General features: G+C 47.6%; 5 protein-coding genes across 5 annotated transcripts; 1 reads left to right on the top strand and 4 right to left on the bottom strand.

The window, feature by feature from the left end:
- Nucleotides 1–89: 89 nt before the first annotated feature.
- TRV_02485 (uncharacterized protein) lies at nt 90–3293 on the bottom strand (the record flags this gene model as incomplete). Its single annotated transcript, XM_003023337.1, has 1 exon — nt 90–3293. The coding sequence occupies one exon, from the start codon at nt 3291–3293 to the stop codon at nt 90–92; it is 3204 nt and encodes a 1067-aa protein (XP_003023383.1).
- Nucleotides 3294–3776: 483 nt separating this feature from the next.
- Nucleotides 3777–5462, bottom strand: TRV_02484 (lipase, putative; the record flags this gene model as incomplete). The annotated part of the gene is made up of 1 exon (XM_003023336.1): nt 3777–5462. One exon carries the CDS (start codon nt 5460–5462, stop codon nt 3777–3779), a length of 1686 nt encoding a protein of 561 aa, XP_003023382.1.
- Nucleotides 5463–6686: 1224 nt separating this feature from the next.
- TRV_02483 (uncharacterized protein) lies at nt 6687–8549 on the bottom strand (the record flags this gene model as incomplete). The annotated part of the gene is made up of 3 exons (XM_003023335.1): nt 6687–6981; nt 7047–7540; nt 7593–8549. 3 exons carry the CDS (start codon nt 8547–8549, stop codon nt 6687–6689), a joined length of 1746 nt encoding a protein of 581 aa, XP_003023381.1.
- A 2454-nt stretch (nt 8550–11003) lies between these two features.
- On the top strand, nt 11004–13424 carry TRV_02482 (protein kinase, putative; the record flags this gene model as incomplete). Its single annotated transcript, XM_003023334.1, has 1 exon — nt 11004–13424. One exon carries the CDS (start codon nt 11004–11006, stop codon nt 13422–13424), a length of 2421 nt encoding a protein of 806 aa, XP_003023380.1.
- A 319-nt stretch (nt 13425–13743) lies between these two features.
- TRV_02481 (uncharacterized protein) lies at nt 13744–15257 on the bottom strand (the record flags this gene model as incomplete). The annotated part of the gene is made up of 2 exons (XM_003023333.1): nt 13744–15015; nt 15189–15257. The coding sequence occupies 2 exons, from the start codon at nt 15255–15257 to the stop codon at nt 13744–13746; spliced, it is 1341 nt and encodes a 446-aa protein (XP_003023379.1).
- Between the last annotated feature and the right edge of the window lie 17 nt (nt 15258–15274).

The following is a 15274-nucleotide window of genomic DNA, read 5'->3' as shown; positions in this document are numbered from 1 at the left end:
AAATTATAAAGGCAACTAGGGTATCTAAACCAAGATCATATACGTAACACTGCAAGAAATGTAAAAATTGAGAAACAGCATTCAAGGCGTTATACTTCAACACCTTGTTTGAATAAGCTTTTTCCCCTTAGCCATTGTCTATATCGTTTGTAGCGCTTTTTGTCATAATCCTCATTGTTAACAGTAAGCCCTTCATCTCCAACTGTCAAGAAATCAGTGTAGTCTGCCATGTTACTCTCAGCAATCGAGTTTAAGTTGGCGTCTTCTAGGTTGCTCTGATTTGCGTATTCAAATAAATCTAAATTCGAGCCTCTCTCTTCCAAAGATGCAGCAGTCAGTGAGGCTTCTGATGTCACAACCAGCGGTACCTTAAGCGGATGGTTGACATATCGTTCATATTCTTCTGCTTCAGCAGAGGAAAGTGATGGATTGAGAGATTCAGCAATCATTTGGCCAAAGCTCCATTGGGCAACCTGCGCTTTTGTGGCATTATATGGCAGTTGGCTATATGCATTTGTCACAGAGATAGGATCGTTGGTTGAGTGGGAATTTGTGACCAGGGCATTTTGAGTTCCCTTCAGGATACCGGCTTGGGGAATAAGTCTTCCGGATGAGGGTTGTAGCCAGTGCTGCAAAGGCATGGCACCCGAATAGCCATTATTCGAACCAGATTTGATATCTTTTAACTCGTCAGAGGGCTCTAGAATCGTAAGCCGTTTATTCGGTGTATGTCTCCTATCACGTTGATGGTCTGGCTCATGATCCGTTCTAACTACAAACGGGCTAAGATCGTGTTCTCCTGGATGCATGGATTGGAGTTGGTAGTCTGGCAATTTGGTTCTCATTCTAAATGAAAACATTTTTGAGAAGGAGGATATAGCTCTTGGTCGATAATATTCAAGCCAGTAGTCATCAAATTCACGGATACGCTTGCTTGCCAGAGCTGAGGAGGCTGAGGGTGCGGGGGGCATTTCTCGCTTTTGAAGATGCTCTTTGTTATACCAATTTATGTAGTTTTGTTTATGTGTCGCAAGCCAGGTTCGTGGATCAGAATGATGCAGATAATAATCTGTGGAAAGATTCCAGAGCATTGGAATGTTTTTGGAGAACACATAATTTCCTAAAAATAAATTGTACGCTTCCTGTCGTTGAGCATCAAGGAAAGAATTGTTGTAGTACCGCTTGAAGCTCTCCACCATATCTCGAGAGTGTCCTGTCCACTGGTTTAATTTCCGGTAGGTAGCCATAGTATTCACGAGATGTGAGCCTCCATACTGCACAGCAATGGTATCTCCGTGGCCATGCCACATATTTGTGAAGGTGTTAATAGCATCCGTGTCATAATCTATGTATGTGTGGTCGATTAAACCAAGGGCTTGCAACTGGTATCCCAGAGCGCGTTTTGCAATGACGAATTGAGCGGCATTTGTTCTATCAAGGCAATCGATACAATTTGTCCTTGCAACTCCATTTTGCATGCGCAGTCCAGACGCCCCATCTTCACCATTTCGGAAAAATCCAGTCTTCGGAATGATATCGTCTGCGATAGACTCTAATGTTCCGATGACATCTTGGTCCCGGCTCTTTGATGCTCTGCTCATGTCCCAAGCGCGATATATAATTTTCTTATCGTCAGGGAGGAACTGGTTCAAATAATTCACAGCATTTGTATACTCCGTCAACAGCTTAGATTCACGGGGAATTTTTTCTCGGGCCTTAATAAGATTTAGGACATAGACAGGACTGCCATATCTTTCAAAGAGGTTGTTAAAATGAAGAGCTGCTGCAGAATAAAAGGGGTCAACAACACTCAATGAGATGTCAGGCTTGGGTGTAACTCCGGTACTATCTTGTGTCCATGCTAGAGGAATACTGCCACGGTGCTGGACATAGGAGGTGTATTGCGGATTCGCATAGAGTTCCGGACCAGGCGCATGGAAAGACGTGGTAAGCATATCCGAAACAATCTGTTCAGTCTCAACATCATTGGCCACATATCCAAGATCATTCACCCCGCGTTTAAGATACCGAGCGCCGGCAAAAAACCTGGACCGGCGAGCAATGAGGGTTAAGTACACAAGTCTTCCGTAGATTGATATTGCAGACTGGTCAACATATCCGTGGGTAATTGGCAGGAACCAGTCAAAGGCATTTTTCAGCAGCTTGATAACTGGGTTTAGCAAATATTGATTCCAAACGAACATAGAGTTGGGGTCACCGTTTCCACGGTTTTTCTGTCCTGATCTGATCGCTTGTCGTTCCGCAACAATATTATCCTGTAAGGTACGGGAAATATTATAAGAATAACTGAAGTAAAAAGAACGAGTCAAGTCGATATTGTTCATCACCGCAACGAATCGAGCTTCGTCTGCGTGTTTTTCAGGTCTCTGCCTTGATGTGGTAGAGGACTCCAAGGGTATAAGCTCTGTCCCATCTATTTGATAAATGTAGTGCCCCCCTAGCATGGCAACTTGACTTCGTTTGGTGATCACAAGCATATAATATGACCCAGTAAAACGTATAAACCCCAAAAGCCCCCAGGTACTACAACGTAGCTTCAGTCCACCGGAGCTTTTATTACCATCGTCCACGGCATCAAGGAGCTGATTCATCTCTTTTTTTGAATATATAGTTTCATCTTCTGCAAAGACGAGGTCTTCCTCCGGATCTGATGTACGATCAATTTTTAGCATCCGGAAGCGTCGGTCCAGGAGATCCATTCCAACCAGATAATATTTTGTAGCAGTTTCGTATAGCGAAAATTTGTGCATTTTGGCAAATGGAAGATCCCCATCCTGCCCCGCATGCCCCATGCTACTGCCATCACTTCTGGTATCAGTGTCGTCCCGCCCTTTATGGGCGGCACTAGTTGGCGAGGTGGTTCTCTCGAACGATTTGGCAACGTGAGGCTCCTCATCACCACCTTCTCCGTCATCATCAAATATCAGCATGCTAGTTGAACCACGGCGTTCCTCAAAGGAGTTGTCGACGCTTGTTGAATTGCTTGCTTGCTGCGATGTTTGCCTATTCTTGTCCCCGTGTGTCCGTTGTGGGTCGTATGGGTTCAAAACGGTTGCCGGGGAGTCAGCCAGAGACGAGTTGGGACTATTATTGTCTTCTTTAATATTAACAAGTCCCTCATCATCGTGACGTTGAGCGGCTTTATCAAACGACGTTCGTCTGATATCTGAAGGCTCGTGCGGTTGTGGCTGACAACCAGCTGATTGCCCACTAAATGAGCCCATCTCCGCAAGGGATTTTAAAGACAAAGCCACATCGTCGAAGCTCTCCATTGCTGCAAGCTTTCAGCCATAGGCTGGCAAAGCGATTGTGAAAAATTCAGTAGGTAGGACCCCAATAATAGTTGTCTCTAGTTGTTTTAACTATTTACCAGGAGTTCGCTGAAGGTCAGCTTGATGAAGAGTGAGGTCAGATCGAGCTTAGTCATATAGATAAGATAAGAGAGCGCAAGGATTAGCTGCTATGGACCAATAGCAACCGAGTATGTTATTCTTTACTAGTAATGAAATATCATTGGCTGTGACCTACCTAGCTTCACCCAAATCACCTGATGTCTTGGAATTACTAAGCAGCGGGTTCTTCAGTCTTCAACATCGAAAACGTTATCAAAACATTTCTCAAGCGTCGAACGCAACCTGCAGTTCTCAAGCATATAGCTCACAAATGAAAATCTCCCTATGAGTACTAGCTCTAAATCTATTCTTGGTACAAAAGATATTATGAGTATATACAATTGAATAATCGTTACTCGTTAACTACCAAGCTAGGCTGGTAGGGCCCAAAATAATCTTGCCTAGCAATACCAGGAGTTCCCCAATAAGCGCCAGGCCTAAAACCCTGTACGCTTGAGGATCAGTTAAGCTCATGAGCTCCTCTGTCACTCTGCATCCCGTACTAACAGATTTACCCTCGAACCTGTCAGCAAGCCAGTTCAAGGCACTAGGAGCGCCTGAGAGAGCTAGAAGAAGGTGCCCTGCCTTCAAATCGCGATTATAATGGATATTAGCACCGTTGTCACAGTAGTACTTGATTAGGTCATTGGTATCTTCCACGGGACTGACTTCGTCTTCTTTGGATTTATAGACGAAAAGTGGGATCTGAGGGATGCTCTTCCCCATCGAGTTTTCGGTTACGATTTTCACGTATTCTGGTCTGTCGAAGATATTCGGGTCCTTGAAATACGCGAGAATATCATGGAAGGCGAAATCGACAAGGTTGGCGGCAAAGCACTGGTCTGCTACCTTCAGAAAGTCCTTTCTCCTCTCCGGCCTTAACATAACACTGATAGTCGTTTCGACCAAAGGATAGTCTCTGCTCCATCCATATATACCGGCAGGAAGCAAGCCAGCCCACATACTCTTGTTGGCAGCATGGACGACTGTAGTGATATTGGGAACTGTTCCCCCGAGAGCAGCACCAGCAATCTTTAATTCTGGAGCATAGCATGGTTGAAGTTCGGCAGCGAAGCCAGCGGCAAGACTGCCTCCAGAATACCCCCACATGGTGACAACAGCATCCTGCGCTATGCCGGTAAAGCAATTTGAGGCCAGTGCTGCGCGAATACCGTCAAGAACAGCGTACCCGGCACGGTAGTTTGCCAGCCATGAGCCTTCCAACCCTTCAAAATCAGGAGCCGTCACTACCCATCCATTCTTAAGGGCAGCGATTATCAAGAAGAGTTCAACTCGAGTGATGATTGTGCCGTGCTTGGGTTTCGCCTGATGATCCCTTTGGATGGCGTAAGAAATACCACAGTTTGGGGAGGAAGCGTCCTCTGCAACCTGGAAGGACAGAAGCTTGTTGTAGTCGGGCTTCTTAGGTATTAAAATTGTCGTAACGGCGACAGTTGCGTTACCAAAATTATCGGATGTGCGATACATGACATGATAAGCGCCACTCAATTGCACAGGAATCTTACCCAGAGTGACAATAGGGTTAGGAACTTTTCGGTGCTTCAAGATGGTCCCTGGCTCAAAACATTCATAGCCTTGTGGTGGTTGATAGAATGGATCTTCGGACGGCAAGGGGGCTGGGCCATGAAAATTGAATTGTGATGGTAGGGCTTGAGTGGTGACAACGAAGAATAACAGGCCAAACCATAATGTGCTAAAAACAACCATCCTGAGACGGCTACCGTTGTCTTGATAGTCAAATATGATGAAAAGAACGAAGGTGAAGGAATGAAAAGAACTAAGGGAACGAATGAAAGGGTAATAATGAAGGAAAACGAATGAATGAGGAAGAATGAAGGACTCCCAGTCAGAGGGAAGATTGCTGGCTACAGATGAGAAGTCTCCTGGACAGCCGAAGTTCTGAAGACAAGGGAGCAAGCCGCATTTTATATTCCATTCTTCCGTAACTACTCCATACCTCAAAGTAACTGGCTGTGGAAAAATCTCCCAGACTACTTTGGCTCGGCTTTTAACCCTGCCTAAACCCATGTGGACTATTCTATGTCATTGCTTTTACTTCATCGCTTCCAAAAAAGTTCACTTATCTGTCGAATTGGCAGCAAATCCATCTTCACGATGATGAGCGGCATAAACTGCTTGCCATGCGATTTAATCCGTTTGTGATGATTCCCATGCTGCCAACCTCGGCCCTAATAGAGCCAAGCGCTGCCAGGGATTACTTACTTCGAAGCATTGATCCTGGCGGCCAAGTCGCAAATTGAGAACTGACAGGAGGCTGGTGGCAACGGTTTTAAAAATGTAATCGCAATCTCCAAGGTTAATGATCTTCATGGTCAACCTGCGGCCAAGGCGTGAGAAACCATGCTCCGCGGTGCCAGAGATCTCGACAGAGCACGCGGTAACCGTCATATTTTTTTTCCCTGGTGGAACTTCAGGAGGGTATGAAGCCGCTAAGTTCTGGATCTACGGATCTCTCGAAATCCTACGCTGAAGGTCGACTAGGTGAGCTGCTTGGTCGGGCTAACTTTGATCCTAGCTTCAAGTCCCTGCCCGAGTTTATCAGCTAACTAACTGTTGAATCAAAGAGCTCTCCCAAAACCCCTGAACATGAGTTACAGAGAACAATCTAATGCCCAAAGATATTTTATTTTACACTTATTTTCGGCTTAGATGCGGCAAAAGTACAACTGACAATTTGTTGTCACGCAAAGACAGGCAGTGAAGACCATGTCCAAATTAGTGTAATGGAGCCCTGGGTGGGCAATATATAAAGCCATGATATTAAGTGCCAGGATTAGACCTTAGACCGAGATTTTCGATCCAGTAGTAAGACTTTTTTGGGTAAAAGCCGTTTCTGGGCATGCCCTACCAGCCCCTAGCGCCGGGTTATCGGCCTAAGGTATCCGTTATTGGGGCTGCGTTGTTTAAAGCATATGTTCGAACGGGCTACCACGGCAGAAGTGACAGACGAAGGAGGCTGGTATTGTTATTTTATCTTGTATTTTGAAGTAAAAAATGGACCGGAGTAGATTTGCAAAGAAAATCGTTGAATAATGGTCTGGGAGTGAAGCAGACGGCTGGGACTCACATGAGTATGGCCCAGCGGTAGTTATTTTGCCTGCGCAGAAAGAAATGCTGCTTCAACAATTGAAATGAATCTGAGTGGGAAGAGATGCTTGGTTATATACCTAGCATAGCCGATGAAAAAGGGGTATATGCCGTGTATATTATTGCACATGAAAGGAGGAGACACTAGGAAGGGCGGAGCAGCGAGTGTGCTTCGGTGTTAAAAATATATTTATCCAAACTGATGAGATCCGGCTCGCTAAATAGAAGGTAGAAGTATTTGAGCGTTTCCCCGGTCCAGAAAGATTCCATTTCATCTGTGATGATGGGATGTGCTGCTGTGACATCTTCAACAGCACCATAACCAAATTTGGTTTTCGTCATCCTATCGATGGCAGTGAACATCTCCCAGCCTTTATCCTGGAGGGAGGTGTCTCCTGTAATTCGATAAAGAATAAACACAGACTCAATGGCCTCTGGTCTGTAGTGGGTATGATGTTAGAACCACACCAACTTATGTGTACCGGCCCCGAAAGAACCACTTACCGAAGATGATAGGCGGGGCTAGAGATGTCCTTGAAGCCCGGATATATTCCCCTTTCCTTTGCTCGACGTTTCAGCTCTTCTATTGGTTGTTGGTCATCATCTTCGCTATTCAGCCATTCTCGGATTTTCCAGCTACATCCGACATGCTCGTCAAAGCAGGGGACAGCGCGGAAGGCCTCTGGCATGACTCCTGAAGGCATACTCCTGTATGCCCAGATGCAACCTTCTACTAGCTTTTTGCCAATGTCAAGTTCATCTGGACGATCAAATATTTTAGAACCGATTGCTACCATTCCTCCAGCAAAGCATGTCAGATGCTGGCTGTCTGGCTCTAAGTTTATTGACCTCCCTCTCGCGCGCACGGTACCGGATATGAGGATATCATCACCATTCTCTGTCATAGGGCGGAAGAACATGTGTTTCTTCGCCACATGGATTGCCTTTTCATACATAGTACGATACTGAGATGATCTTCCACCGAGCATAAGGTATTCCTTAAGTTAAGTGAGCTACAACGCGTCTACCAGGAGGGCCATGTGTGCATACCTTAGGCAGATATTCATATAGAGAATCTGCCAGTCCGCCAAACGAGAATCGATTATCGGACATGAAGTTCGGCGTGAGGGCATCGATGGAAATAGGCCACAGGCCTGGGAGCGCAGTGTAGTCCTGATTCTTATCTAGCACATTGGTGATACGCTGAATAGCATCATAGTATTTCGGATCACCCGTCAGTTGGGTTAAACGAGTGAACTCAACTGAGAGTGAGCCCAGCTCAGCTAGCACGTTGATGTTGCTAGCATCTTGATCTCGTTTCTCCTTGGAGGCTAACCAGAACCAACGAAGGACAGGCATTCGGTTCGGTGTGTCGAATGCAATGTACAGTAAGTCGCCCAAATCAATAGCCTTTTCTAGGAGGACCGGATAGGCTCCGTTCGTCAAGTCATGAGCGGCCAGCAAGCCGCCCAGATAACGAATCGTGATCTCGAAGATGTTGAGGGTTAGTGTGTCGGTTGCGGAGAAATCAACACGGGAGACAGCAACAACCGCTTCCTCGAACTCCTTCTTCAACCCCATAATCCAAAGCGTATCCAGACTGTCGATCAAGGTGGCCCCCCATCCGCCAAAGGTGTCTTTGCTCTTCCCGGATAGTGGACCAACTTCATCCATTCCCCAGGCATGCTTCTTATAACCATACCAGGAGTGCAAAAAGGCTGACTTTATTGCGTCTCTCCTATTTTCCCTTACTGCCTTTGCGGCTGCGTCTTCTTCCTCGAAGTCGTGCTGGATAGTGGGAATATCGGCCGGCGACTGCGTGGGTAAGGGGATCATCGAGGTAACCGGGTGGTCTTGGGCATATTCCTTCCACCAGTGGCCGTAATGCCGGTGCCGGTGAGTAGATGCTGAGCCATTGGAGGTCACCGAGTTCGAACGAAGTAGACAGAGGAGAAAAATAGACGATAATAGTAGAGGTAGGATCAATCTTCGACGGATGAAGCCCATATCAGATTAGAAGGGAAACTCTGGCAAAAAAAAAAAAAAAGCAACGAAAGCAGTGGAGAGAGAGAGGAATCCGACATGTAAACAGTGCAACGAGCGTACAAGAACAAACAAAACACAGAATAACGATAATAATAACGAGAGACGAACACCTACAAGGAGAAGAAAGAAGGCAGAGAATGCAGGGAGTCAAACGATCACACAGACGGCATAGTAGTCGTCATCAATCAAGTTCCAGCCTCTGGAATCAGGAGAATGGCCAAGATTCGCCCCCCCAGATGATGCAGGCTGTGGAGAGTTGACTCAGCCAGGCCCATCGTCCGGAGGTTGGTCGATCGATCTCAGGGGGAAAGTCAGTGTAGTCGGTGCCCACGAGAATAGTAATAACAAAATAATGAATGTGGTAGTCGAGATGGCCTTCGTCGCTACGAAGCTCTGGGGTGGTGGAAAGATTTAAGTCTCTGCGAAGTGTTATTCGACCCCTGGCGCCCCCAACGGCGATAAGCTCAGACCGAGGAAGACTAGCCCCTGGCAGCCAAGAAAGTGTTCCTGTCTCTTCTTTTGATGTTTGTTGTGTGCTGGGTAGCCGTACGGAGTATAGATATGTATATAACTCGATCCTGCCATGTGGACGGCTTCGTTCGGGCAGCCGAATCAAAGCAGGAGGCTTCGACCGATAGGCGCTGCACCGTGTATAATGGAGAGCGAGCGTACGGAGTACTTCGTATGACACTTTTGTTTGGGATCTCCGTCAGGCCCTCTGATGATCCCTGTACTTAAGCAGAAGTGAATATTAAGATCCCAGTCTATATTCGAACAGCTAGTTGGGCCAACACCAAGTCTAGCACCGACATTTGTGGTTCTCCATGATGGCAGCTTTACCGTACGATAGAAGCGTTTCCGACATTATAAACGTCTTCGAACACAACGCGCCCCGTATGCTGATGCGCATCGCGCCCCTGGTCACCTCAACGTGTTCGTTATGGTACTCGTTCGACCAAGACTTCCTCATGGGCGTCTTCCTTAACCCCAACCACCGGGCTCAGAGCAATAGCCTCCTGCCCTCTAGCTTCAGAAGCTTCTTTCGCAGTGGCCTCGTCCGCGTTGTCGGTCTTCTCGGTCTTACTCTTTTGTCCGGAGGTTATAATGCTTTTATTGACAAACCTGGTCGTGAGACTCTATACTGGTACACTACCGGCACTCTGTTAGCAGCAAGTCACCTTATCTTTGTTCCCTTTGCAGCGCCCAAGGTCCAAGCTATAATCGAGGATAGGCCGCAGGGCAGGCCGAATTCGGATCTTGACAACTGGTTAATGGTTCACCGTGTACGTACATGGGTGGTTGACCTGGCTGCTTGGGGCTGTTTTGTCGCTGGTGCTGCTGTCATGTAGCGTCAAGGGCGCGTTAGGGGGCAGGGAGATGAAAGACTTGCATGCCTAAAGCCATGTCGAATACAGACTATATATATAGCCAAACCCATATTGAACAGAGAAGCAGGCACCTTGTAGCTATAACCGTGAATAGTTGAATAGTCGAGTCCTGCTCGAGATCCCATCTCAACCTCACTGGACTCAGTGGCATCACGTGACCTCTTTTTGTCGGGTCGAGATGAGCGGCTTCTGCGGTTTTAATATCGAACCAGGCCTGAGATAGGGAAGTATCGCGTACTGGCCATTGATTGACAAGAGGTGGAGAGGGTATCTTGGAGGGCAAAGATTCACAGCGGCCTCTGAGGAGTGAACCTGTGGCCAGGCTCTAACTAGCAGGGAGGAACCGACAGCTAATGGTACTGAATGGTACGTGATTATTATTGACGGCTGTAAGAAGTCACTACATCAACTGTCGTTAGCCCAAAGTAAGAGACTGGCAACCTCCTCACACCTGGTAGCTGGCAGAGGAGCCCCGCCGTGGGCAAGTCGGCGAATCTCCCATGAGCAGGCCAACCGTCCGCTCATTCAACCGACCAAATCACCAGATGGCGGGCTGCAGCGCGCGTGGAAGATCCAGACAACAACATATAGTCAGGAGACGCCCGCCAGAGTCACTCTGCTTGCCCTGCTGCTGCCACTTGTTTCATGGAAGATACTCGAAACCCAGAGATCGCGTGGGGAAGATCCAGCGATGTGTTCTTTTCTGGAGCCTCCCAAGTTAAAAATAAAAATAAAATTTGACTCACTTTGGTCACTTTTCTATTTATTTATATTTACAGCGAGGAGAAACGGTAGTGAATATTGCATCGACGAAACACGCCTAATCAACCCTATTGAGCTTTGCTATTCAATAAAAATCCAGCTTCTTTTCTTCTACTTCTTCACTTTTTTCGTTTTTACTCTTCGTCTTGTGTTGTGGCCCTCTCGGCATCTCCCGGTCCAAATGTATTGAATACGCTTGGATGGGCAGGACGAGCACCAGAGGGACTACTCGTTACCTGGCTGTCCTCTTTCTGACTGACCGACAATGTCGAAGTCCATGTTTCGATCGCCTCAAGATGACTCGTCTTCCGAAGAGTCAGGCTCTATATCTTCCGAAGAGGAACAGGAGAATGGCCACACGCCCAGGCAGGACGGCAACTCCAGCTCTGCCCAGGATATCGAACCCACCAGTAGCAGCCTCGACACTGAGTCGACAGCTGGAGAGATTCTAGGAGGAGGCGGGGGAGGAGGCTCTTTCTATGGAGACCTGGGCTTTCGTGATATTCCTGACGTGGACGCTGAGGGCCATGCGGCTCTCATGACTGCGGCCTTGCTGGAACACTACTGCTTGACCAAAGCCTGTGGCATCCTTAACGAGCAGTCTAGTAGTCGTGGACAGTATACTCTAGAGTCGCCAGAAGTCAAGCTGCTAGGACGGCGTCTTTATACATACCAATCCAAGTTTTTGTCTTCTCACGGTATCGTGGCTCCAGGGGTCGATAACGATAGTTGGGAAAGCACACGGCAGTACTATCGCGAAGGACTTGATACTATTGGTATGGCAGCGTTAGATGGACTAAATCTAAACGCTAGAGCGGTGCAGACACCCATAGATACCCCTCAAACCCCCCTAATGGCCCTGGGTACAAAGGAGGACGATGCAGTTGCTGGCGAGAATAGGATGTTTTCGATGAAACAACCAACAAATATCAGTCTCCAACGGCTAATAACCGGTAGAGCAGACGTTTCACAAAGTCAGAACCAGTTTACTTCTGGGCTCTTGAATCGTCTACAGCGGCAGGCCACTCCACTTGCCCGGTCCATTAGCATACCATTCCTATATTCTCACCCGTCAGGAGTGGGAGGATCTCGATACGCAACGGAGTTCGAAGAAGAAGCACTGATCGGTAGGGGCTCGTATGGTATGGTGTACCGAGTCAGACACCATGTAGACGGACAGGATTATGCAGTGAAGAAAATCCCACTGAGCTCCAAGAAACTACAGCAGCTGCAGGAAAGAGGCCTGAGAGAGGTCGACAACATTCTAAAGGAGATCAGAACGCTGGCGAAGCTGGAACATGTCAACGTCGTTCGCTACTACGGAGCATGGGCAGAGTACTCACCCACGCCTGTTACCTCTCGGTCATCTTCCCCTCCGAAACGGCAACAAACGCTACTCAACACTCCCTATGCCGAGTACGACGGGAGTGCGTCTAGCTGTGGCATCGTATTTGAAGAGTCCGACCATGGGGTGGTTTTCGAGGAACCATCCAAACCATCACCAGCGCATGAGGAAGAGCATGAGCCTTCTATGGATAGACTGTCTACCGGTGAACAAGATAGACGAAGAGGAAGCTTCGCAACGGTCTCCTCAGAAAGATCCTTGAAGTCATTCGTCGCCAGTGTTGAGGAAGGTGAAACAGATACGATCGATGACGAACATGTAGAATCCATTCCTCGCCAGCTCAACTTTACCTATTCCGGCCAGACTTCCGCAAGTGAATCGGGACCTGATATTTTCAGTGACGGACTGGGCGGTGGAGGCTCAAATATGCAACTTGATAGAAAGTCTAGGCCCGACACTGCTGCGCCAGTCACTTTACACATTCAGATGTCCCTTCATCCACTGAGTTTAGCGAAGTACCTGGTCCCGCAAGTTGATAGCGGCTCTCCGAGCGTGCCTCGCCATTGCTATCATATCATACCATCCATAAAACTACTGCTAGGAATCCTCTCGGGGGTAGACTACCTTCATGCAAAGGGAATAGTTCACCGAGACTTGAAACCTGCCAATGTGTTTTTATCTCCCTCAGACACAGAACAAGACACGCACTTGTGTCCGATCTGCCGCCACGATGGACACGACCAAAAGATCCACTACTCCGTTCCACGTATCGGCGACTTTGGCTTGGTGGCGGAATCACCTACATACGGGAAGAGTACGATACCAGAGGATCTTCCTTCCATGCCTGCTCGACCCGTTGGAACAGAGTTCTACCGTCCGCCAGCTCATTCATTCCGCGCTCAAAGCTCGGGAGACCTGCACCCGTATGCAGATAATTCGCTAGATATCTATGCCCTGGGCGTCATCTTGTTTGAACTATTGTATAAGATCGATACCCGAATGGAGAGACAAATGGTCTTGTCTAATTTGACGTGCTCTCCAAGCAACCTGCCGCAGTTTGGAGAATCCGTTCCAGATAAGAAGGAATGTTCGTGCCCTGCCCTACCAGCAGATTTTACAGATAAAATCGTCCGCAACTGTATCAACCATGGGAGGTCTAAAAATGACATGGAGCACGATCACAGCCTTTCTGCTATGGCAAAGGATATTGCAAAGCGTTTGGCAATGTGCATAATGGGAATGGTGGAGCTGGATATCCGCCATCGATCAACCTGCAAGAAAGTCCGAGAAGAATTAGAAGAAATACGAGACCTGGCCGAGAGCCTGTGGAAGGGATCATAAATATTACCATACAGACATACCATTTTGCAAGCGAGTGTTTAATTTATCTTCATCGAGTGATACCCACATAACACCTAGGTTATTCAATGAGAACTTTAATAATTCCTGAAAATGCTAGAAAGAGAGATTGGTAGCCAACTAGCCCTTAGGAAGACGAGAAATATGATTCCCCCTCTATTAATTGATTTTTTATTAATAATATACAGCGGCCTGTGTCATCATTATCGAAAATATCGAAAAGCAAATAGAATAGTAACCAAACAAAAGGTAAGAAGCGAAAAAAGTAAGTCCAGAGATGTAACAAGGTGTACTAGAACTATCAAGGAATGTGGGCAAGCTGCTCCGATAAACCAATCATTTGCATAGGCCACTGGACTAACGTACGCCAGGAAGGATGCAAAGATTTATAAATGGCTTCAAACAAGTGCTGGCTCCAACCTTCAGACCACCAGCACATATCAAGACGACTTAGTATTACGCAGTAGTGGCCAAGTATCACCAAGGCCATAGGCTTCCGAGAGTTGAGTAACCCCAGGTATGGTTCAGGGACAACCATCGGCCATCGGAAAACGCCCTCCCAACTTGAAGGGGACCGTTCAAAAGACATCCTCAATTCGCGAATTGCATGGTTATATATAGCTTTTTCCTCGGCAGGAATGTGAGCTGCGCTGTCGCCATTGCAGCTATGGAGATAGTCGAGATTGTCTATAACGTCTTTGGACAGCGGGTAGGCGGCGCTTGAGTCCGCAGGGCGGCGGACGAGAGCGCCTAGTTTACCCTTAACAATGCGAGACCATTGGGCGTGAAGGACCTTGTCGACACCACGGAAGAGATAGAAGTCTTGAACGGCTTGCTCAATATGGTCTGCGGGCTGAGAGTTGCGTTCTGATCTCGAGAACGCAAACGCAAGTGCAGCGATGAGACTTGAAAAAGCGAAGACAGCATGGCAGTTCGAAGGTGTTATGTTGTTCAATTCCGGGCGAAAGGTAGCTAGTGCTAGGTTCTGATGCTTATTTGCTAGTGCGGAGTACTTGCGGCGAATTTCGCCGTCATCGGGATCGTGACATTCGATAATGTGAAGGGCAGCCAGAGCCAAGAGCCCATGCATCAAGAAGGGATGTTTGATCGCTTCTCCAGGTATAACATTCTTCCAGATTTCCTCATGCTCGTTGTTATTGGATAGTGTTTGGTACGTCTTTGTTGTGTAGTGGTGAAGTAGCTCCAGGTCTTCTAAATTCAAGCTCTTGTCTTCCCGAAAGCGATCGGGAATAGAGGAGAAAATGCTATGCCGTTCGATTCCAGTAGCCCAAGCTGGACTAGGTGGAGGACCCTGGTTCAGGATAGCCGGAAGTTGGGTGGCTGAAGGAGCGATCGATCGAAATTGAATTGGGGCAGATGTCGTTGGGGGAATTGTTGGAGTATGCCTCGGAGCGCTGGTGGCAGGGGTTATGGGGGTGTCCGTCGGACCACTGGCTGGAGTTATGGGAGACGGTGCTATTGGAGGAGCGATGACCGGAGCTGGCGAATCGCTGGTAGTTTCAGGTTGGGTGGTCGGTAGTGGGACGAATGAGGCATAAAATGAATTCGGAGGCTGGTTTGGAAACTGACAGTCAAAAACGTTATGCTTTCGACAATTCCCACAGGGTGCCGGGGATTCGTCGCACTGTGGGCTGAAGGTCAGTTAACGCTGCGGCGCTGAGGTAGATATTAACGGCGACATCCAGTTTCGCCATGCTATAAGTAGAAGATTCCAATATAGCTTACCTTTATTCTCCGTCGTTTGCATTGATAACAGCCAGTTCGCGACTTGCGATGACTACGTCTGGAAGACATGATAATGGATAGCAGGG

This window comes from Trichophyton verrucosum, assembly GCF_000151505.1.
Source record: "Trichophyton verrucosum HKI 0517 chromosome Unknown contig00217_1.f1.exp, whole genome shotgun sequence".
In the NCBI taxonomy this organism is placed as follows: domain Eukaryota; kingdom Fungi; phylum Ascomycota; class Eurotiomycetes; order Onygenales; family Arthrodermataceae; genus Trichophyton; species Trichophyton verrucosum.
The sequence above is the reverse complement of the archived record's forward strand: the minus strand, read 5'-3'. Positions and strand labels throughout refer to the sequence as shown.